Consider the following 23,116-nt stretch of genomic DNA (forward strand, 5'->3'; position numbering starts at 1 on the left):
AGTTTCATATGCAAATATGGGCGTGACCATTAACTAGAGTTTTGATGGCCATTTGTACTATTCACAGAGGATTAGAGAATGTTTGCAATCACTTCAATCAAACAGAGCAATGTGGTGTGTGCAGTTGCGTACCAGGAGGATTGCCGTGACTTGTGCATTGGGCAGACTAGACAGGCACTGGCCAAGGGAGTGGTGCAGCACGGAAGAGCTGGCACGTTGGGCCGGGGCTCTGCAGTCTCTGCACCCATCTGCAGGCCAGGGGCCGCTCTTTCGGGGATAAGGATGTGCACATCCTTGAAACGCTGGTTTGAACAGGGAGTCAAAGAGGCCATCTATGTGAAGAGGTAACGACCATTCCTGAACAAAGGGTGGGGGGCTAAGATTACATCTGTCACCATTTTACAATGCTGTGATTGCAAACATTCCTTAATCCTCTGTGAATAGTACACATGGCCAATGAAATTCTAGTTAATGGTCACACCCATATTTGCATATGAAACTGGTCGTTGGTTTCGGTCGTTATGCAACTGTACTATATAAGGGGTATAAGGGGTGGGGATACCTGAACTCAGTGAAAATGTCACTAAGTTGAGTGATGAATCGTATCTGTCAATAAAGGTTGCATCCAGATGAACTGAGTCAACCTTTGATTTTCTTACCTGGATTTATTGAGCATGCATCAAGACCTTTTGGTTCACTAGCTGATTCATCTTAGGGCCCAGGCACACCAAACTGACATTCGAGAACTAGCGGCGACGAAGGCCGACTGTTGTGTCGCCTCACGTCACCAAAAAAAAAGCACTTGAACGCCGCAAAGACTACAGCCAGAGGGCAACTAGCATGTACCTTCTGCGCCTGCGTGAGAGGAAATAACTCCATACCAGCAGGTGGCGGTAGACTGTATTTGTCATTCAAAATTTGAAACTGGAAGACCCAGGACTGCGGATATACAAACCGTTAAAAAAGCAGCGTTTACTTATAATTTTCACTCAACTCAGCCGGTGTCATAATATAGCTGCTTCTAATCGAGAATACGTCTGACAAAAAGTTGTAAATGGTACTGGCGTTGTCAGCCATTGGCCTTTTTGGTTGTGGAAGAAGAAAGGAAGAGGCGGAGGTGAAAAATAAGGAGAAATCGCACTAAATGGGTGAAATCATGGATACTACAGAGACAGGCTCAAGGGGCTTTCCCGAACCTGTGCCAAGAGCTGGAGATAAATGAAACCTCCGATTTTAAAATTTTCGCTCGGCTCTTTCCTGTTCAAAGCCTTCTGTGTGTGGCCTCTTGACTTCGTCGTTTGCTTGGTTTCGTAACCTCTGTTTCTCTTCTCGTACACTGATTCGCTAAGCTGAACAGCCAATCAGAGGGATCTCTCTCACTGGCGGGCTCAACTGCCGAATCGGCCGAAAAGCTGCCGACAGGGGTCCAACTAGTGCCTACAGTGCGGGACACGCCGCCAAAACAGGGGCCACAAACGCTCACCAACGGCCCGGGATGGTCACGGCCTTTAAGTACAAAAACGTTGCAAGTAACCCAGATCTCTGCTGTGGTTTCATGTTTGTGTGAGGTTGCTGGCGGACGTTGAAACTGCGAGCGGGACGTGGCTTTAGCCGGACAAAACGCACGCAGCATAAGTGCAGTCGGACATTAGATGTTAGAGAACAGTCGCTAATGTGTGTATGCTGCCTGAAAGGTTTTCCATAGAATACTAAACAACCAACAAAAATAAATTACAGCAGAAAACAGGAAAGGTTGCTTGATAATTCCCTGGTTACCACAATTGTTGTTGAAATAACAAGAACAGATGGCTGCTCCATGAGAATGATCCCCACCACAGGGTTTTTAGTTCCCTGTAACAATCCATTCTTCATTTTGTATTTACTTATCTTTTAGGTCTTCTGCTATCTCTGTGGTGAAGATCCTTCGTGTTCTTAGAGTACTCCGCCCACTCAGGGCCATCAACAGAGCCAAAGGACTCAAAGTGAGAATGGGACCTAGTCTTGGGAAAGCTGTTGTTATCGTGTGAAAATCTTAAAACAGTTCCAATGTGGTGTACGTCTCTTTGTTTTCTTTTGAACGGGAACTTTACGTTCTTCTCACTTTAGAAGGCAAATTATGGATGTAAGATTGCACCTTTATTATTGAAAATGTGCTCAAGATAAGCTGTGAACAGATACACAGATTTGTGAATCTGTAGTCATATTTCAAAATTTGCATTCATATCTGTGCTTGTATCATGAGCTCCAAAGAAGGGATTGAAATTTGTAATTGTGTTCATTTGTGAATCTTTACACAATTACACACATACCAAATTTGTGTAATAATAATAATAATAATTTTATTTATATAGCACCCTTCTAAAACAATGTTACAAAGTACTTCACAAAAAAACCCCAGATAAAACCAGACAAGGCAGGAATAAGAGTAAGATCAAATAAAAGTAAAAATAAAAACAGTAAAAAAAAACAAATATCAAACATTTGTAAAAGCTTTCATAAAAAGAAAAGTTTTAACAGGAGATTTAAAAGAAGCTAAAGACTTACACTCACCGGCCACTTTATTAGGCACACCTGTCCAACTGCTCGTTAACGCAAATTTCTAATCAGCCAATCACATGGCAGCAACTCAATGCATTTAGGCATGTAGACATGGTCAAGACGATCTGCTGCAGTTCAAACCGAGCATCAGAATGGGGAAGAAAGGTGATTTAAGTGACTTTGAACGTGGCATGGTTGTTGGTGCCAGACGGGCTGGTCTGAGTATTTCAGAAACTGCTGATCTACTGGGATTTTCACGCACAACCATCTCGGGTTTACAGAGAATGGTGCGAAAAAGAGAAAATATCCAGTGAGCGGCAGTTCTGTGGGCGAAAATGCCTTGTTGATGCCAGAGGTCAGAGGAGAATGGCCAGACTGGTTCGAGCTGATAGAAAGGCAACAGTAACTCAAATAACCACTCATTACAACCGAGGTATGCAGAAGAGCATCTCTGAACGCACAACACGTCGAACCTTGAGGCAGATGGGCTACAGCAGCAGAAGACCACACCGGGTGCCACTCCTGTCAGCTAAGAACAGGAAACTGAGGCTACAATTCGCACAGGCTCACCAAAATTGGACAACAGAAGATTGTAAAAACGTTGCCTGGTCTGATGAGTCTCGATTTCTGCTGCGACATTCGGATGGTAGGGTCAGAATTTGGCGTCAACAACATGAAAGCATGGATCCATCCTGCCTTGTATCAACGGTTCAGGCTGGTGGTGGTGGTGTAATGGTGTGGGGGATATTTTCTTGGCACACTTTGGGCCCCTTAGTACCAATTGAGCATCATGTCAATGCCACAGCCTACCTGAGTATTGTTGCTGACCATATCCATCCCTTTATGACCACAGTGTTCCCATCTTCTGATGGCTACTTCCAGCAGGATAACGCGCCATGTCATAAAGCTCAAATCATCTCAGACTGGTTTCTTGAACATGACAATGAGTTCACTGTACTCAAATGGCCCCCATAGTCACCAGATCTCGATCCAATAGAGCACCTTTGGGATGTGGTGGACCGGGAGATTCGCATCATGGATGTGCAGCCGACAAATCTGCAGCAACTGCGTGATGCTATCATGTCAATATGGACCAAACTCTCTGAGGAATGTTTCCAGTACCTTGTTGAATCTATGCCACAAAGGATTAAGGCAGTTCTGAAGGCAAAAGGGGGTCCAACCCAGTACTAGCAAGGTGTAACTAATAAAGTGGCAAGTGAGTGTAGTTCGTCTTAACTCAGCAGAAAGAGCGTTCCATAGTGTGGGGGCTCTAACAGCAAAAGCCTGATCACCCTTTGTAACCAACCAAGACCTGGGAATATAACTAGCAGGGCTCCATCTGCAGACCTTAATGGTTGACGACGGGGGGGCAAGTGTCTTATGTTTTGTACCTTTCTAGCAGTCAGTACATTTACAGTTCAGTTCCAATGTACCCACACTTGGCACTCGTATTATGGAAAGAGACTAGTTCCACTGAAAAGTGCCACATACACAAAGAAGACTGGCCAAATTTACGAATATCCAAATGCTGGTTTGCAAGTGTTGGTAACTGAGTTGTAAATGTATTGACAGCTAGACATGTACAAAATGTGTGTGATATGTGTGCATGGGTGGCACGTGTGTGTATTAACTCATAGACATGTCAATGTAAGCATTTCTGTGTCCTCCCTAATGACATGATGGGGTGTATTTTGCAGCACGTGGTCCAGTGTGTGTTTGTGGCCATCAGGACAATCGGAAACATCATGATCGTCACCACGCTACTGCAGTTCATGTTTGCCTGCATAGGAGTACAGCTCTTCAAGGTATGAGAATGAGAGAGAGAGAGAGAGAGAGAGACAGAACTTAGCCAAGTTCATGTCCAGTATTCTAATGTGATGAACTTGTATGTTGAAGTTTTGAGGTGAATATATATTTTGATGTACAAGCTGTAGCAAAGCAGCCTACCTCTTTTCTTTGGATTTTTTTCTCCCCAGTTGTACCTGTCCGGGTTATCCCACTCTTTTGAGCTGTCCCAGTTGCTGCTCCACCCCCTCTGTTGGGGGAGGGCTGCAGACTACCACATGCCTCCTCCGATACATGTGGAGTCGCCAACCACTTCTTTTCACCTGACAGTGAGGAGTTTCGCTAGGGGGACGTAGCGCATAGGAGGATCACGCTATTCCTCCCAGTTTCCCCTCCCTCCTGAACAGGTGCCCGACCAACCAGAGGAGGCACTAGTGCAGCGACCAGGACACATACCCACATCCGGCTTCCCACCTGCAGACATGACCAATTATGTCTGTGGGGTTGCCCGACCAAGCCGGAGGTAACATGGGGATTAAAACCAGCAATCCTTGTGTTGGTAGGCAACGGAATAGACCGCTACACTACCCGGACGCCCCCCAAAACAGCCTACTTGCGGAAAAAAAGCGTACTTGAGCAAACAAATTTCTTGAAGTATGATAGTGAATCTAGCTATCTATCATGGCTTCTATGTCTATCTGTCCGTCTGTCCATCCATCCATCTGTTTATCTGTATCAGTCAAAGTTTGCGCTCCCTACTCTTCTAAAATCTTTCCTTGAAATTATTTTGATCATCACTAAACACTAAAAAACTAAACAGGCAGGACAAATGTAGATTAGCTAAAGGGAAGAAAGAGTAAGGGTTGAAGGAAGTTAATCAAGTCAAATTGACGTTATTTATCTAGCCATATGTTAGGGTCCCAGAGGACTTAACATTCTCACAATGAGGGGTGTCTGGGTAACGTAGCGGTCTATTCTGTTGCTTACCAACACAGGGTTCTCCAGCTATAATCCCCATGTTACCTCTGGCTTGGTTGGCCGTCCCTACAGACACAATTGGCCGTGTCTGCGGGTGGGAAGCCAGATGTGGGTACGTGTCCTGATTGCTGCACTAGCGCCTCCTCTGGTCGGTCGGGTTGCTTGTTAGGGGGGAAGGGGGAACGGGGTGGAATAGCGTGATCCTCCCATGTGCTGCTTTCCCCTGGTGAAACTCCTCACTGTCAGGTGAAAAGAAGCGGCTGGCAACTCCACACATATCGGAGGAGGCATGTGGTAGTCTGCAGCCCTCCCCAGCTCAGCAGAGTGGGTGGAGCAGTGACCGGGATGGCTTGGAAGAGGGGGGTAATTGGCCGGATACAACTGGGGAGAAAAAGGGGGGAAATTCCAAAAGAAAAACAAAACGTTCTCACAATGAGAAGAAGGTAGAGATAAGAAACAACATCCCCAATCCTTAGAGGGGAGTCAAGGAGTCCCATCGCCTTGTTTTTATGCTAGCGACGTGAATTACTTTGTCAGTAATTCCATACAAGTTGTTTCTTTGACTGTGGCCCTGAGTTCCTCTTTTCTTTTCTTTCACAGGGCAAATTTTATCGCTGCACAGATGAGGCCAAGTCCAGCCCTGAAGAATGCAAGTGAGTAGTACAACACTTTGTGAATTGATGTGTTTGTGTTTATACTGTATCATTTCAGTATAGAGTAACATCTTCCGGACTGGGTACCCGAACCTGAGTTACTATGGGGACACGTCTTTTCTCTCTGTGAATAGTGTGTGTGTGTGTGTGTGTGTGCGTGCGTGCATGCATGTAGGTGTGTTCTTGTTAATCTATATTTGTGAGGACCAATTTGAGTTTTTAACCATAAAAGTGAGGACATATTTGCAAAGTGAGAACACTTTGGCTGGTCTCCACTTCTTCAAGGGTCTGTTTTAGGGTTCGGCATTGGGTTTACAGTTAAGGTTAGAGTTAGGCGTAGGTTATGGCTAGGGTTAGGCATGTAGTTCTGATGGTTAGGGTTAGAGGCTAATGAATGAATGTAGTCAGTGAGGGTCCTCACAAGAACAGAAAGAAAACCATATGTCTGTAACATCTCTTTTCTTTCCAGAGGCACTTATATCCTCTACAGCAATGGGGACACAGCACTGCCTATGGTCAAAGAGAGGACCTGGTACAACAGTGAATTTAACTTTGACAATGTCCTCATGGCCATGATGGCTCTCTTCACAGTCTCCACTTTTGAAGGATGGCCTGCGTGAGTACATGAGCAGATTTGTGTGGAAGAATATCTGACATATATTTGAGGACGTATATTTGCATATGGTGTGTAGCGAAAAGGCAACAATACACAATGCACACAGATAATGAGAAATAAATCATAGAAGCAAGATTCTGATTGAACTGGTTGCTGATTTCTTTCTCTTTTCCTCCGTCTGCCTTTTGAGGTGTCCCTTTAAAATCAGTTTAAAAAACAGTAAAAGGGAGAATTTATCAATTTTCTGGAAAATGTGGACATTAGTGAAAACTTTGAGTCTGTTCCTCTGATTATTGTTGCTTGTATGATATTGCAGTTTGACTGTGTATGTGTGTGTCTGTGTTAAGCTTAACTAGAGGCGTCACGCTAAATAGATTTTAAATCATTCAGTGGCTTTGCTGTCTCTCCACTGACTTCCATCTTCGTTGTTTTGACTGTCCATGCATCTGACTTCTCAGCCTGCTGTACAAGGCCATTGACTCTAACAGAGAGAATATGGGCCCCATCTACAACTACCGTGTGGAGATTTCCATCTTCTTCATTATCTACATCATCATCATCGCCTTCTTCATGATGAATATCTTCGTGGGTTTTGTTATCGTCACCTTCCAGGAACAGGGAGAGAAGGAGTACAAGAATTGTGAGCTAGATAAGAACCAGGTAGGATGAGCACAGTGGGACTGTGTGTGTGTGTGTGTGTGTGTGTGTGTGTGTGTGTGTGTGTGTGTGTGTGTGTGTGTGTGTGTGTGTGTACATACAGAGGTTTCTGGTTTCATTTAATCAATCTACTGTCGCAGATATTTTTGCCGATGTAAATTGTGTGTGCGTACGTGTTTGTGTGTGTGTGTAAGAGATAGGGGTAGAGAGGCTCAATATGATTGTAGCTAACGAGATTCGCTGAAAGAAACATAATTTTACTCATAGATTTCTTGACTACAATGCCATTTTCATTTACTGGTTTCTGTGTAGCTTTATTGTCATGAAATAAAAAATAAGTCATTCCTTCTGAACAGATGTATAATCCCATCTAATCCAATGACATTATAAATTTGCCATTGTTTTTTTCTACATTCCCAATTTCAGAATTTAGTGCCCCCAGTGAGAATCGGCGGTGGTATAGTTCAAAAGCTAAATTTGTCATTTATTATTAAATGAAGCTGTTATGTACATAGTTGAAATAATCCAAAATCTTACATTTGAAATATATTTTATAGAAAACATAATTGTCAAAAAAATTTTTTTCCAACCATGTCTGCTTTAGACCAGATGCATGTCGGTTCAAATCCTGAGTACAGATATTTGTGGACTAAAACAGATACAGATACAATTATAGGTAATGTTCTATTACAACCTGAAATGAAATAAGAACTTGTGCCCTCTCTCCATTTCCAAGTGCCGCATTTGTGAGCTTGAGTTGGCAGGGCCTGCATTGAAATGAAAGTGTTGGCTAGTATTCGTTGCCTTCGTTGGTTGGTCACATGAGGAGTGAGATTGGTTAGGGTTAAGGTAAGAATATCAGGGTAAGCCAATAAGGGGCAGAGTAGGGCGGATCATGCCTTTGCCATCCTAGGAAAAAAAATCACTCATGCGAGATCATACCCGCTCAACCCAAGTTATATAGCGAGAACAGGCATTCAGGGCATTGAGTGGGAATGAAAGAGGCACCATTCTCCCTTATTACAAGTCAGTGTGCCATCAAAATGATTTTGAACATGTTATTTTAAGATAAACATTTACATTATGCCGCTTTAAAGTGTTCAAGAAAAAAAACGGACAAAGATTGACAAGAATTCCATTGTGGGTTCATTGCATTTGAACCTGCAACACATCAAATTTTCCAACTCAAGGGATTGCAAATAACTTTTTCCATATTGTGGGCTTTTAATATGATATTTTCATGTAGATTTTCCAATCTGCAAGTTTAAATTTCACATAACTTGATGGAAAAAGACCATTTTCAGTACAAAATGTATATTTGTATTGCTCATGCAATCCAAATATACATTGCTCATGCAATGCAGAGGAGGGTGAAGTTGTGTGTTCATGCATGTTTACATATCTGTTTCTGTCAGTCACACTTTCTGTCTCTGTCTAACCCCATTCACCTTTCCTCATGTAGCGTCAGTGTGTGGAGTACGCTCTGAAGGCTCGTCCTCTCCGTCGCTACATCCCTAAGAACCCCTACCAGTACAAGTTCTGGTATGTGGTCAACTCCACAGGTTTTGAGTATGTGATGTTCGTCCTCATCATCCTCAACACTCTCTGTCTGGCAATACAGGTAAAACACTCTTGGTTTGTTCCATCTTTAGCAGTCCTAAGACTGTGAGAGTTAGCTATACCTGACTAGCGCTATGCGCATGCACACGCACACACACAAATGATGCACAATCAATAAATCGTCTGTTTTTAATAAGGCATTGCAAATTGCGTCATTGTCATAGGAAATGATAATGATGAAAATATGTATATAATAGGACAATATGACTCTCTGAGTTTAATTGAGATACTGATCTGTGCTCCTCAAGCACTTCCTGCCTTCTTTTCTTCCCTAACACCCCTCCCTCTCTTCAGCATTATGGCCAGTCGCAGCTGTTTAACTATGCTATGGATATCCTTAACATGGTCTTCACTGGAGTCTTCACTGTGGAGATGGTTCTCAAACTCATCGCCTTCAAACCCAGGGTAGGGCTCTCTGGTTAACACAACAGGCTGATGTGAAAAGATATTCCTTTATGTCCTCCTCTCCACCCCTCCCCTCTGTTCCTGTACTCGTCTCTTCCTCTCTTTTCTTTTCCTTGTCTCTTCTGTCCCATCATCTCTCCCTTTAAATCAAACATCAAAACCCCTCCCTCCTCTTCTACCTTTTTGTTTATTTTATCACCCTCAGATTTTTCCTTTGCGTTTTATCCTAAAAGAAAATTGCCCAGGAAAATTGATTCCCTGAATACACCCTGATGTTCCCTTTTAACCTAACCCTTGTACAATCCTTCCTTTCCCAATTTTGCCTCCCTTCCTCAACCCCTTTGCCCTCTGGAATTCCTTGTGTCATTTTCCCATCAACACCTTCTTCCCTCACCTTCGCCCACTTTTCCCCGCTGACCATGGCTTCTGACTCTCATTCCCAAACTTTCATCCTCCTCTACCGTCCCCCCTCAACTATCTCCCTCATCATCTCCCCTGTCCTCTGTCTCCCCTCCCCTCCTTTCCCTCTGGCTATGCACACTGCCCTCATCAGGGCTATGTCGGGGACGCCTGGAACGTCTTCGATGCACTGGTGGTGATCGGCAGTGTAGTCGACATCATCCTCAGCCAGGTAGACGGACATCGACCTGAATGTCTCTGTCCCTTTAATCTCCTGCTCCTCCTCCTCCTGCTTCTGCTACTCTTCCCCTCCCACCCTCCATCCTTCCTTGGCCTTTCTTTCCTACCTTTTCTCTTCTAATTTGGAGATATCTGTTAAGGCTGGCTTGGGCTGATTTCTGGTTATGAAGCAAGTCTGTTAATTCTGTTTTGGACCAAGTTGTGGTTGGACACCATAGACGAGGCTTTGGATCTGAACAGGATCTATCAGCCCGACAGATCTATTTGGCTGTTCTGTTCAATATCTATTGTCCCCTTTAACCAAAGTTTAGGTTTTTTGGAGTTTTTTTTAGTACAGGATAGTCAGCCTACTGGGTTGTTGAAATGTACAGATTCACCATCACTGCAAGGGACTATATATTCGTACTTTGTTGTATGCTGGCACATTAGATTACATTTTGATTCTTTATATTTTATTATATTGTATAACATGTATTGGTTGTTGTTATTTAAAGTGCCTTGCAGTACCATGAGTTCATGCCATTGAACCCATGGCAGTCCTGTTAAAGTATTGATTCAAAGTCTATGGTGGCCAGTCCTGTGAGCCAGTCACTGGCACTGTATCAGTGAGAGACTGAGTTAATTATGTACGACCTCATGTATGGTTCAAAACTAATCAGTAGTTATGTCACTGGATTTAACCAACTGTTGAAATATTTAAACTCTCAAATGAAAGACATTTAAAAAGTAAACCTATTCTCCTCTCACAGACTCAGTATCAGTAAGGCTTTGACTTTTTGGTTTCATTCTTTAATCTTGAAACACAACTTTTTGATGTTCTTTTCTCTGTCTTTCATATTCCCTTTTTTCTTCACCTCTTCCTCTCTTCTTCTCTTCCTTGCTCTGTTCTCTCTATTTTTCTGTCTTTTTCTTGTTTTCTCCGTGTCTTTGGGCTGGCGCATGCAGCACTATTTTGCTGATGCATGGAACACGTTTGATGCCTTAATTGTTGTGGGTAGCGTGGTTGACATTGCCATCACTGAGATCAATGTAAGTAGCCATATACCCCTTTTCCCTTGTGCTCTGGCTGCAGAAGAGGGCCTTGCATCAAATTCAGGGTTCAGAAGTTTAAGAAGTTCAGGTTACACTGTTTCAGTCATTGAATATTAAAATGGTCCTGTTTGCCTTCTACCAATAATACAGCTTTAAATTTCTGTCAGTATCAGTCCTATAAAATTTTGTTTCAGACCTCACCCATTTTACTAATTATATTAAATAATTCCCTGTGCACTTATTGCAAGGCCACTCTACAGCAGTTTCTGGGTTTCTACCTATGTTAGCCCCGTTGACTCCCCGTTTGCTAAAGTCCGATTAGCATAATATTTTGCCTCTTTTTCGGTCTTGTGTTTTTTTTTTTATATGAACTGAGTCAAGTACACTGCACATATAGCTGCATACTTCCCAAGATCAAAGTGCAGCACATCGATGATATAAGAAAAAGAGCATGCACATTAGGGGTTGCAGTAACAGTGGGTGAATGTAACTCAAGTGCGTGTTAATAATCCCTAATTAAATTGTTATGAGTCAGGCTCTAGAGGATTTCTCCTTTTGTTTCTTGTGTACATTTTAAACTGTCTATATTTAATATGTAATAATCACCTTGATTCACCGTCGTGTAGCATGGATCTCACCGAAGATGATTTTGTCAAGACTGTATGATTATGTTTTTTTATGCTTTAGCATGCTTTAGGTGTAATGTTATGCTTGTTTTTGGTGGTAAATCACGTTGCTGGTCAGTTATGCTTCTCTGTTTCCTATGAGTTGACATGAAAATGCCGGTGTACAACCTCACGCTGATTTGTACACCGATTGCATCAAAAGTAATGATGAACATATGACCATATTCACAGCAGCATTGGCTTATTGTGAATGCACTGGTGCTACTGCTCAGCTGGCTCTTGTAACTCGGTTTAACCTCAGGCTTTTGGTTTCAAGTCGGCAGCCATTCCTGTGGTCAAGGTGATAGTGGAACCAGGGGTAAGAAGAAGCCCCCCTTCACCCGCCACCCCCCACCCCCAACACCTGCTTCCCCTTTCGTGATCTTCTAGATGTTAAGGAGCTGAAGTGTTTTGTTTTTTGTTTTTTTGTCAGAAATGTTTGCCATCCACTGCGATTTGAAAACATTGAGATGTCTTGTGTCAACTCACTCATTGTCTTATGCGTTTGTGATGAAATAGGAGGCTTAGCGAAAGACCTGTCAATGTCTGTTGAGGTCTCGTTTTACATTCAGAACAATCATGTTTTAGGGTCCAGCTGTACTGTTCAGTACTGTTCAGAGGATATTGTTTGTCTTGATGTCGTCCTCTTTGGTTATGACGCATGACACGAGAACGAATGACACTGGTTGTTTGTTGCATTTAATTGGAGCATGTTGATGTATTCGCAGCCAGGTTGTGCAGCATATCATATAGATTGCATACCACCTTGAATTTACATTCTTTGTCAAGGTCCTGTTTGTGTGTTTCATCAGAGCAGGGAGACATCCATCTTAATGTTTCTACTGTTTTTCACTGTTTCAGTGAAAGTCTGTCTATCTTGTGTGTTTTGGTGTGTGTGTGGATAGAAGTTCTGGGTTTCAGATTCAGGTAACAAGAGGAGCATGTTCATTATGCTTCGGTTTTACTCTGTCCACTTGGGTCTGTCAGTCAAGTAGTGTGAGACGGTCTATACGCATGTTGTTTAGATAAACTGCAAAGATGCATCAAAAACAAACCCAAATATGTAAATAAGAACGTCTGTGGAAGCACATGAAACTTTTGCTGCTCACAGTGCTTGTTAACTAACATATGCCTGATAGATGGATGAATGGACTGATGTATTGATAAATGAATGATGAGTACATAAATATCACTGTCATTGTTAGGGCATTACTTATTTTCTCTCTCCCCCCATTGCTTTATTTATCCCACCATTAATCCCTACTCTCCCCCACCCGCACCCCAGAACACGGAGGACAGCGCTCGAATCTCCATCACTTTTTTCCGCCTGTTCCGTGTTATGCGCTTGGTCAAACTACTGAGCAGGGGGGAGGGTATCAGAACTCTACTGTGGACCTTCATAAAGTCATTCCAGGTGAGACTCAGATTTCGGCCTACCAGCTTACAGGTTTTTTGACCAATCAGATAAAAGTTGAAGCTGAGTAAGGGTTGTGTGAAAGTTATGACCAGGGGCGTGTGGGTAGCGTAGTGGTCTATTCTGTTGCCTACCAACATGAGGCTCACCGGTTCGAATCCCCGTGTTACCTCTGGCTTGGTCAGGCATCCCTACAGACACAATTGGCTATGTCTGCAGGTGGGAAGTCAGATGTGGGTATGTGTCCTGGTCGCTGCACTAGCGCCTCCTCCGGTCAGTCGGGATGCCTGTTCAGGGGGGAGGGGGAACTGGGGTTAATAGCGTGATCCTCCCACGTGCTATGTCCCCCTGGCGGAACTCCTCCCTGTCAGGTGAAAAGAAGTGGCAGGCAACTCGACATCCACATATCTTCCACATATTGGAGGAGGCGTGTGGTGTTTTGCAACCCTCCTCGGATCGGCAGAGGGGGTGGACCAGCAACAAGGACGGGTCGGAAGATTGGGGTAATGGGCCACATACAATTGGGGAGAAAAGGGGGGGGGATCAACAACAACAAAAAAAGAAAGTTATGACCAGAAGAGGCTCCTAGCTAGTATGTGTGTGAGGAGCCCAAAGTCACTGACTTAGTTGGGTCAGTCCACCTAGTTTTCTTTACACTTATTTTGCTTTTCCATCATCAAATAAACAAACTCAAATCCTATAAGACTTTCTTTCTCTAATATTTCATGTTACAATTTAACAAATAAAATGGCCATAGTCTGGTTACAATACAAATCCCTTTTCCTTTTTCAGAAGTTGTATTGCTATAGATGTAATGTATTTTGTGCTTTTTATTGGATAGTCTTTCTAACCAACATGATTGATAACTGTGCCCTACTCTCTCACTCTATTCACAACCAGGCTCTTCCTTATGTCGCTTTGCTCATCGCCATGCTGTTCTTCATCTATGCCGTCATTGGCATGCAGGTACTGTCTCTCTCAAAGTGTTTCACTTCATTTTGACATAAAGAAATTTCATGTTGGGTTTATGGGGTGGGGTTAATTCAAACAGTTCTTTGGTGATGTTTTTTGTTTTCCAGGTATTTGGGAAAATAGCCATGGTAGATGGAACACAAATCAACCGCAACAACAACTTCCAGACATTTCCTCAAGCTGTTCTGATGCTCTTCAGGTCTGTGTCTGTACTGTATTTTTATGTATAAATATGTGTGTATTTATGTATAAAATCATTTGTGTGTCTTTTTGCATGTATTTATGTATATAATCATTTGCATGTATGTGCATATACATGGTTATAATCATTTGTGTGTCTGCATGTGTGTGTGCGTCTATATATTTAATTCTGTGTATGCATACAATTGTGTGTTTTGTTATGTGTGTTTGTACAAAGTGTGCGTACTTGGGATCATGTGTTTGTGTGTATGTATGTATGTATACTCATTTTTGTGTGGTTTGGTTTAGGATTACATGTAATCTTTGGGCATCTGGGTAGCATAGCAGTCTATTTCGTTGCCTACCAGCACAGGGATCACTGGTTCGAATCCCCGTGTTGCCTTCGGCTGGGTCGGGCTTCTCTACAGACACAATTGGCTGTGTCTGCGGGTGGGAAGCCGGATGTGGGTCTGTGTCCTGGTCCCTGCACTAGCGCCTCCTCTGGTCGGTCGGGTCACCTGTTTGGGGGGGTGGGGGGGTGGACTGAGGGGAATAGCGTGATCCTCCTACACGCTACGTCCCCCTGGCGAAACTCCTCACTGTCAGGTGAAAAGAAGCGGCTGGTGACTCCACATGTATCAGAGGAGGCATGTGATAGTTGTGTCGCAGCGACCGACAGCTCAGAAGAGTGGGGTAATTGGCCAAGTACAACTGGGGAGAAAAATGGGGAACTCCCCCCCCCCCCCAAAAAAAAGGTTACGTGTAGTCTGCTAAATGCAGCTTTTTCTGCCCAGAATTACCATGTATGCATACTCATAAATAAGTTAAACTGCTGTAATTGTAGACATCATTGTGATATTTTATTTTTGTCTTAAATGTACTGCAAGTGTGCCAATTAAGCTGTGATTCTGAATCAAAATGGAAACCTTATTCTACTGTGTGGTGTAGTCAGGTTGTATTCAGGCAGTAATTGTGCTTGGTTTCTTTCGGAAGGTTGCTATTGCTGAGGCTTGACAGGATAATTGTGTTTGCCTTTTTATCAGGGAAGCTGTATGTGATCCTAATGTCAGTTTAGATAGCATTAATCAGAATCGGTGCAGAATCGGAATCTGTGAAACACATAATAATAATAATACAAATAATAATAATAATAAGTACATTTATATAGCGCTTTTCTAGACATTCAAAGCGCTTCACATTTAAGGGGGTAACGCTCTTCAACCACCACCAATGTATAGCACCCACCTGGGTGATGCACGGCAGCCATTTTGCACCAGAGTGCTTACCACACATCAGCTTGAGGTGGAGAGTGAGGAGAAGACAAAAGACACAAGACAGAATATGACATTATCAATGATAAATATCGTAATCAAGGGTAGTGAAAATGTTGAGTGAATATTAGTATACATAAAGAAAAATAAAAAGAATACAAAGAGCAGGTCTCTACTACACACTATTCACACATGATCATATATTACACTTGTAAGTAACTAGGTGAAGCATCTGTGGGAATGCTGATCTCCATCGTTTAGCCACATGAATAACAACAACAGTCCAAAATAAACACTTCACTTTGTCCCCTGTAGCGCCGCATTATGTAATAACGCCGCATTATGTAATAATGTAATAAATTTTCACATCATTATGTAATAACGCCACATTTCGTAATAACTTGCCGCATTTTGTAATAAAATTCTTGAACGCAATATGTAATAAAGTTTGCCGCATTTTGCAATAAGTTGTTACTTATTGCACCGGTTATTACAAAATGCGGATGTTACACTTTTTTATGAAGAAAATGTAATAATTTGGTGCATTATGTAATAAACCACCAAAATTTATGTCTTGATTTGAAAAAAACATAACGTCAGAACAACATTGATTTTAAGCATTCTAGCATGACTCAACTAAGAATTAATTTTACAAACTAGTAAGATGTTTCATTAGTCAAAACTTATTCAAATATAACTGTTTACTATAATCATAGAGAATGTGTTTGAATGTTCAGAGACAAAAACTGCACTAAATGCATGTTACAGACACAAACATTATCAGTGCACTGAAATGTCAGGAGACATACACACATCTGCATTATGTTAAACAAATATTATGTGATTAGAAAGCAGACAAAAGATAAAAACAAATATGAAACAGAAAAAATAATGAAGTTTAATTAATTTAATAAACCATCAAAATGATTGTCCTTCATCTGCATTCATAATATGTATAACAATTAGGAAAAATTTAAATTCTCTAACTGGACTAGCATTATATATTATTTTTTGGTGTGGTTCACAACATAGTGGCGATAGCATGTGTGCGTGTACTAAAGCCAGCCACCAGGGGGAGATCCAAACACTTTGGCTTCAGTTTTGCCATGCCCTCTGACCACTTAAGATGGAAAATATTTGAAAGGCAACACGATGAAAGGTATGAACAAATATCAGATTTCAGATTCAGAGAATCTCTCAGAAATGTATGTTGATTGATTTGCAACTAATATGAAATGCTAACAGATTAAAGCCCAAACTTTTAAGTTAGTAACCATGATCTGATTAGCAATGATAAGCTAAACTAGCAGATGCTAGATTGGTTTTAGAAAGTTTCTGAAATGACAGATTAATTTCGGGGACCAATAACAGCAATTCAGATTCAGAGAATCTCTCAGAAATGTATGTTGATTGATTTGCAACTAATATGAAATGCTAACAGATTAAAGCCCAAACTTTTAAGTTAGTAACCATGATCTGATTAGCAATGATAAGCTAAACTAGCAGATGCTTGATTGGTTTTAGAAAGTTTCTGAAATGACAGATTAATTTCGGGGACCAATAACAGCAAACCACTGTAAGTTACCGCTATAACATAATACAACAACGTGATATATTCAATTAAACAAAATATTTTTTGACAGCTCTACAGTTCAGCATAATTGTGACCTGTATGTACCCTTTGGGTTATCTGCATGGGATATAGACAACAACAATCAATGACTAAAGATGTCTATGAAGTCATTGTGAGAGTTCAATGTTCCTGTCAATGCACGTACAAGAGTGCAACAAAGTGCTCTGGTGAGGCTGTGGAGAAATAGGAATCTCTACTCTCTAAGCGAGGATGAAGAGACCTTGCTATGTGCCGGGAAGCCAGTAGCTATGAAGTCTGCAGTTGGTGGCATTGTAAAAAAAGGTCTGGATGACACAAAGGGATCAGGTCCGAGGAAGCTGAATAAGCGACTAAATGAGCAACACTCTGGCATTAGTGAAAGAAAGGTTCAAAAAACACTGGACTGCTCCAGACGCTACCAACTCCACAAGGCTAGATTTGGAAATAAACCCATTCCGAGGCCCATCAGGGCCAAAGAAGTACAGGATCGGCATCAGATTGACCTCCTTGATATGGGAAAGTGGAAGATCAAGCATGGCCATTTCACATATCGATACATCCTCACTGTGATTGATGTCTTTAGTCGATACACATGGCTTAAACCATTAAAAAGTAAAGACAGCTCAGAGATTGCAAGACATCTTTATGATATCTACACTGAACATGGCCCACCTCAAGTTTTGCAGCATGATCAAGGCAGAGAGTTTAAAGGAGCTGTGCGAAGGCTGATGGAATCAATGCAAGTGAGAATAATTGAGAGTTCACCGTACCATGCCAAAAGCCAAGGAAAGGTAGAGAGGACCCACAGAGTGCTGAGGAAAAAGATCATGTATGACCTTGTGAATTGTCAGAGGAAAGGGGTTAACTGGGTTAAACATTTGCCGTCATATTCCCGAGTGCTAAATGAAGACCCAAAGGAAGTTTTAAGTTGGATGTCTCCATTTCAAGTATACTATGGGAGAAAAAGTAACACGATGATGCATCCCCTGGCAGGTTCTCCATCCAGTGTCATTGGTGAACAATCCACGAATGATCCACAAAGTAATTTACCCTCCCTGAAACAGCGGCTCAGATTTGAGGAAAAACGAAGAAGATTAAGACAAATGGCATCTAAACAAAATCCTCCATCTGTTTATCATGTCAGTGAAGCTGTTTTGGTGAGAGTGAAAGATGGTGCCCATCGAGTTTCAAAACGGTATCGCGTGTTGCCTGGTAGGATCATGAAACGTAACATAAAGCTTTCAAAATACAAAGTTCAGTTCAAGATTCCTGGTGATGCTAAAGTGCAAGAAAAATGGTTCTTTGTTTCTGATGTGACCAGTACAACATGGCAACGAGAAAAAAAGCGCTCTAAATCTTCGAAGTCAGTTCTAACTTTGCATCCACTTTTGATGACATACACACATGAAGACAGACTGAGGGACTATAACTCCTTAGATGTGAGTGTACGGTTTGACCCAGCACCCGATGGAAATTGCCAGTTTAGTGCCATAGCTGATCAGCTTGCTTCATTAGGAATATTCAGATCAGCAGCAACCCTAAGGGATGAAATAGTTCAAGATCTCAGGTCTAATCCATTTACCGTAAATGGAACACCTTTGTCTCACTATGTTGATGGAAATGACTTGGATGTATACTTGGATAGCATGTCACAATTTGGGACCTACGGAGATCACATCACACTACAAAGGGCAGCTGAGATTTTCAATGTCCAATTTCTCATTATCTCCACACTGGGAACTGATGCCTCTTCTATTATATCTCAGTCTAACACATATTCAGAAAGCTTGCCATTGCTGGTCCTTGGACATATTGCAGAGGAGCACGGAGCACATTATCTCAGTCTGGAGGGGTCAGTGTCTTCATTCATTGAGAATATTGTGGAAGCTGAGAGGGAAAGGACATGTCAAAGATATGAGAATGGATCAAACCAAGAAGATGATGAACCAGATGTTCTCCATGATGATGCCCTGAATGAATGCCATGATGCTACGTTTATTGAAAACCATCACCATTTCACAGATGAACCAGATGACTGTGCTCTGGATGAACACCATCATGATCCCCTGGATATACCCCATGATGATGCCCTTCTATATGATGATGGAAATTGTGACATGCCCAACCTGCCGACAGAATTGCTGGCATATGTTATTCAGTTGACACTACATGCTGACATGTCAATGCTCGGTGAATTCAACAGGGTTTCTAAACTTTTTCAAGACCTTGCATCACGATTTCTTCCTCAAATCTACATCAGGGAATCTTTAGCTGAAAGCCTTCAGTTGGAACATGACAGTGACAGTGTGTCATTAGTATTATGAAGCTATATAAATCAGCTGGACGTGGGAGTGGTCTCTCAGCGAGATTAGAGGAGCTATTTGGAAAAAATAGCAAGTGGATTAGGGCCTGGGTCTTGTTGAGGCACACAAGCTGTGGACATTTCAAAATCAAGGACATTTTTTGGAAAACATAGTATGGGAAGGAAGGAAGGAAGGAGAGATATGATGTAAATAGTGAATGAATAAAGGAAAGAATGATAGGAGGAACTTCCATATGTGACAGATCACATTTAACCTTGAACAGTATGTGTCTGTTGTACCTAGTTCAATAATTTTCTGACTGTTTATCTTTAATCTTACTAAGTGATGGTTGTTTTAAGAGAAGTTTATGTTGGAGGAAAAGGTATTTCTACTGTTGCTACTAGAGAAGATGTTTTTTTTCAAGTCGTAAGTAAATTTCTTGTATATTGGAAATATTGCAAATCTTTTTGTTAATCGGCAAGTGTGGCTAGCCTTCTATTTTATTTTAATAACATAATTAGAAATATCTCATTTTGATTTGAAAGATTGTTTAGGCTGTTTTTAGTCAGTTTATACTATTGTTAACCACTAAGGACATCTATGTTGCATTAACACAAATGGAACTGGAATAAAGTTTTTTCTATTCCATATTTGTTTCTGTCTTTTGTCTGCTTTCTATCACGTATATATGCATAACATAATGCAGATGTGTGTATGTCTCCTGACATTTCAGTGCACTGATAATGTTTGTGTCTGTAACACGCATTTAGTGCAGTTTTTGTCTCTGAACATTCAAACACATTATGATTATAGTAAACAGTTATATTTGAATAAGTTTTGACTAATGAAACATCTTACTAGTTTGTAAAATTCTTAGTTGAGTCATGCTAGAATGCTTAAAATCAATGTTGTTCTGACGTTATGTTTTTTTCAAATCAAGACAAATTTTGGTGGTTTATTACATAATGCACCAAATTATTACATTTTCTTCATAAAAAAGTGTAACATCCGCATTTTGTAATAACCGGTGCAATATGTAACAACTTATTACAAAATGCGGCAAACTTTATTACATATTGCGTTCAAGAATTTTATTACAAAATGCGGCAAGTTATTACGAAATGTGGCGTTATTACATAATGATGTGAAAATTTATTACATTATTACATAATGCGGCGTTATTACATAATGCGGCGTTATTACATAATGCGGCGCTACATCCCCTTTTCAGGCAGTCAAAACACAATTTTGAATACAAAAGTATCTGATAGCCAGCACCTTTGCCATTCTATGCCACAGTTTGCTGCAATGATTGCATCATTTACTGAGGACACTTGCAAGCCAAGTGCTTGGTTGGCAGGGTGCCAGGACCCTCAGTTGGTAACAAAAACAATTTGGTTGGCCCTGCTCTGATACTTTTGAATACAGAAATTTTGGGAATGGGGTGTTGCGAATCATTTATTTTGTTTCAATCAATACCACGCACAAACCTCTACTGCTGATCACTTGTATTTACTTTACTCGTAGCCCTTGAAATGAAACATACAGAACATAAACACTGCGGTTGCCTCCATGCCACCAACTAGAATCAAAAACTCTCAGTTGTATTTGGTATTTGTGCTGCTTTTCTACACTAGATGTGCCACAGGAGAGGCGTGGCAGGAGATCATGCTGGCTTGTATGCCAGGGAAGCTATGTGACCCTGAGTCGGACTACAGTCCCGGAGAGGAGAAGACCTGCGGCAGCGGCTTTGCTGTCATTTACTTCATCAGTTTCTACATGCTCTGTGCCTTCCTGGTAACATTGAGATCAGATAAACACAGTTCAGTGTGTACAATGTAGGGTTAGCATGGTCACAAAGTAGCACTGATGCTTCACAGCAAGAGGGCTCTGGGTTTGAACCCAGTCTTACTGTGGTGGGATAGCTTAACATTTTTCCTGCCATATGCTGGCTGGGATAGTCTCCCACCCCATGTAACCCTGAACTGGTACAGTTGAATGTACAGTTTGCAGGCACAGATGTGTAAAAATGTGTTCAGGGACAGGATGCAGTGTAGTGGGCATGAGTTTACTGACATTGACAACAAATGCCCACCACTTGCGCACACACACACACACACACACACACACACACACACACACACACACACACACACACGTCTAAACTGACACAAGCTTGTGTGTGCACAGACTCACACCTTGCCATACACACACACATGCACACACACACACACCATATTGAGATTCACTACACCGTATCTGTCATCTCATCAAAGATCATGTGTCTTTTTGTCAGATCATAAACCTGTTTGTAGCTGTCATCATGGACAACTTTGACTATCTGACTCGGGACTGGTCCATTCTGGGACCACATCACCTGGATGAGTTCAAGAGGATCTGGTCAGAATACGACCCTGAAGCCAAGTAAGAATACAGTACACATACCGTTTATATAAGTGAGTTATGTACCGTCTATTGGCTTTAGTTTCCCACAGTTATGTGAGCAGCCCAGGAATAAGGAGTTATCATTTTGCAACACAGCTGGTCAATGTTTTTAGGTAGTGTTAATATCAGTATTAGCATTTAATGAGCTGACCATCTGATTAGCTGTTTGTTTGTAAACTAGGCTGTTAAAAAGCTGGTTGGACTTTAGCTACTACTTAAGATATTTGATGTTTTAAGTAGTAGTTGATGCATGTCTACATATAAGAAATGCCAATAAAGTGTTATGTCTCATTTCAACTCAAAACGAAATCTAAATGAAAAATACTGCCAGTACCGAAAAATACTACCTATTCCTGTACAGCTGTGGGTGGATCTGGGGGAATAAAATGAGCCTCCACACATGTTACCTATCCTCAGGCACATGTGGTGCCTACATGCTCCCGGATCACTATAGGGGTTCTACGATTGTGAGGGTTTAAGAAAACAAAGAATTGGATATGCCAAATCAAGAGTAAAGGGGGAGAGAAATCCAAAAAAGACAATGGGTAACATTTTCCCATTTTGAGTTAAAAGGGTCACCTTAAAGTTTACATTTCAGTCTCCAGTGTAGAGGATCCAGTATATTAAAGTGTCACCACATTAGGGCATTCACGACTGCTGCATTTTATTAGTCATCAGCTACTCCCAAACAGTAGTTGATTAATCACAGGAGGTATATCATATTTTTTCACCCAATAACAATGATCAATTCTCGTCAAAAAGGTCTCAAATATAACCAGTAAAGGGTTAATTAATGTAGGCGGGACCAACCTGAAATAGCAGAGTCCTCGATTGGCTCTGAGATGCTGTTTACAATTGAGCCACAATCTGATTGGACTAAATCCCCAGCAGTCTGTCTGAGTTGGAGAATTTGACTAGTAACAACGCGACTACTTTCTTGCAGGTGTTTTGGTTTAACTAGTGACCATATTAAAAGCTGGTGACTTTCAGCCGAGTGCGTCCATGGTTGTCATGGTGATGGCAGCTGTTGAAAAGCCTAAAAGCCATCTTAAATTGAATAGTCAATACAGTATATATTTGTCTGGTCCTTTTTGTCCTACATTATGTAAATTAAATGGTGTCGCCAACAAGAAGCATTCACATTTCTTGAAGTTACTTTTAATGTAGGGGTAAACATAGATTAGCAGAGCAGCTAGCATCTAATGAGGAATTTAACAACGTTAGAGGTAAAATTATTGCATATGGGTCATATTCTGATTGAGGATAATGGTATAAAATACGGCTGCACTGCCAGCTGCAATCCCCTCCCCCCCCACACACATTATAAGAAA

The 23,116-nt window shown here is 41.5% G+C and overlaps 1 protein-coding gene across 1 annotated transcript in view; it reads left to right on the forward strand.

Annotated features, from left to right (window-relative positions):
• The window catches only part of cacna1db (calcium channel, voltage-dependent, L type, alpha 1D subunit, b), a 212,252-nt gene that overhangs the window by 144,916 nt on the left and 44,220 nt on the right, over positions 1-23,116 (forward strand). Inside the window, exons 25-39 of the mRNA XM_056275518.1 lie at positions 1,895-1,982; positions 4,236-4,343; positions 5,902-5,954; positions 6,424-6,570; positions 7,029-7,230; positions 8,690-8,848; positions 9,142-9,252; positions 9,806-9,883; positions 10,837-10,920; positions 11,866-11,907; positions 12,874-13,002; positions 13,903-13,968; positions 14,082-14,173; positions 20,978-21,137; positions 21,637-21,764. Coding sequence (XP_056131493.1) covers positions 1,895-1,982; positions 4,236-4,343; positions 5,902-5,954; positions 6,424-6,570; positions 7,029-7,230; positions 8,690-8,848; positions 9,142-9,252; positions 9,806-9,883; positions 10,837-10,920; positions 11,866-11,907; positions 12,874-13,002; positions 13,903-13,968; positions 14,082-14,173; positions 20,978-21,137; positions 21,637-21,764 — 1,647 coding nt within the window. The remainder of the gene's footprint in view (positions 1-1,894; positions 1,983-4,235; positions 4,344-5,901; positions 5,955-6,423; positions 6,571-7,028; positions 7,231-8,689; positions 8,849-9,141; positions 9,253-9,805; positions 9,884-10,836; positions 10,921-11,865; positions 11,908-12,873; positions 13,003-13,902; positions 13,969-14,081; positions 14,174-20,977; positions 21,138-21,636; positions 21,765-23,116) is intronic.

This window comes from Lampris incognitus, chromosome 2, assembly GCF_029633865.1.
Source record: "Lampris incognitus isolate fLamInc1 chromosome 2, fLamInc1.hap2, whole genome shotgun sequence".
Lineage (NCBI taxonomy): Eukaryota > Metazoa > Chordata > Actinopteri > Lampriformes > Lampridae > Lampris > Lampris incognitus.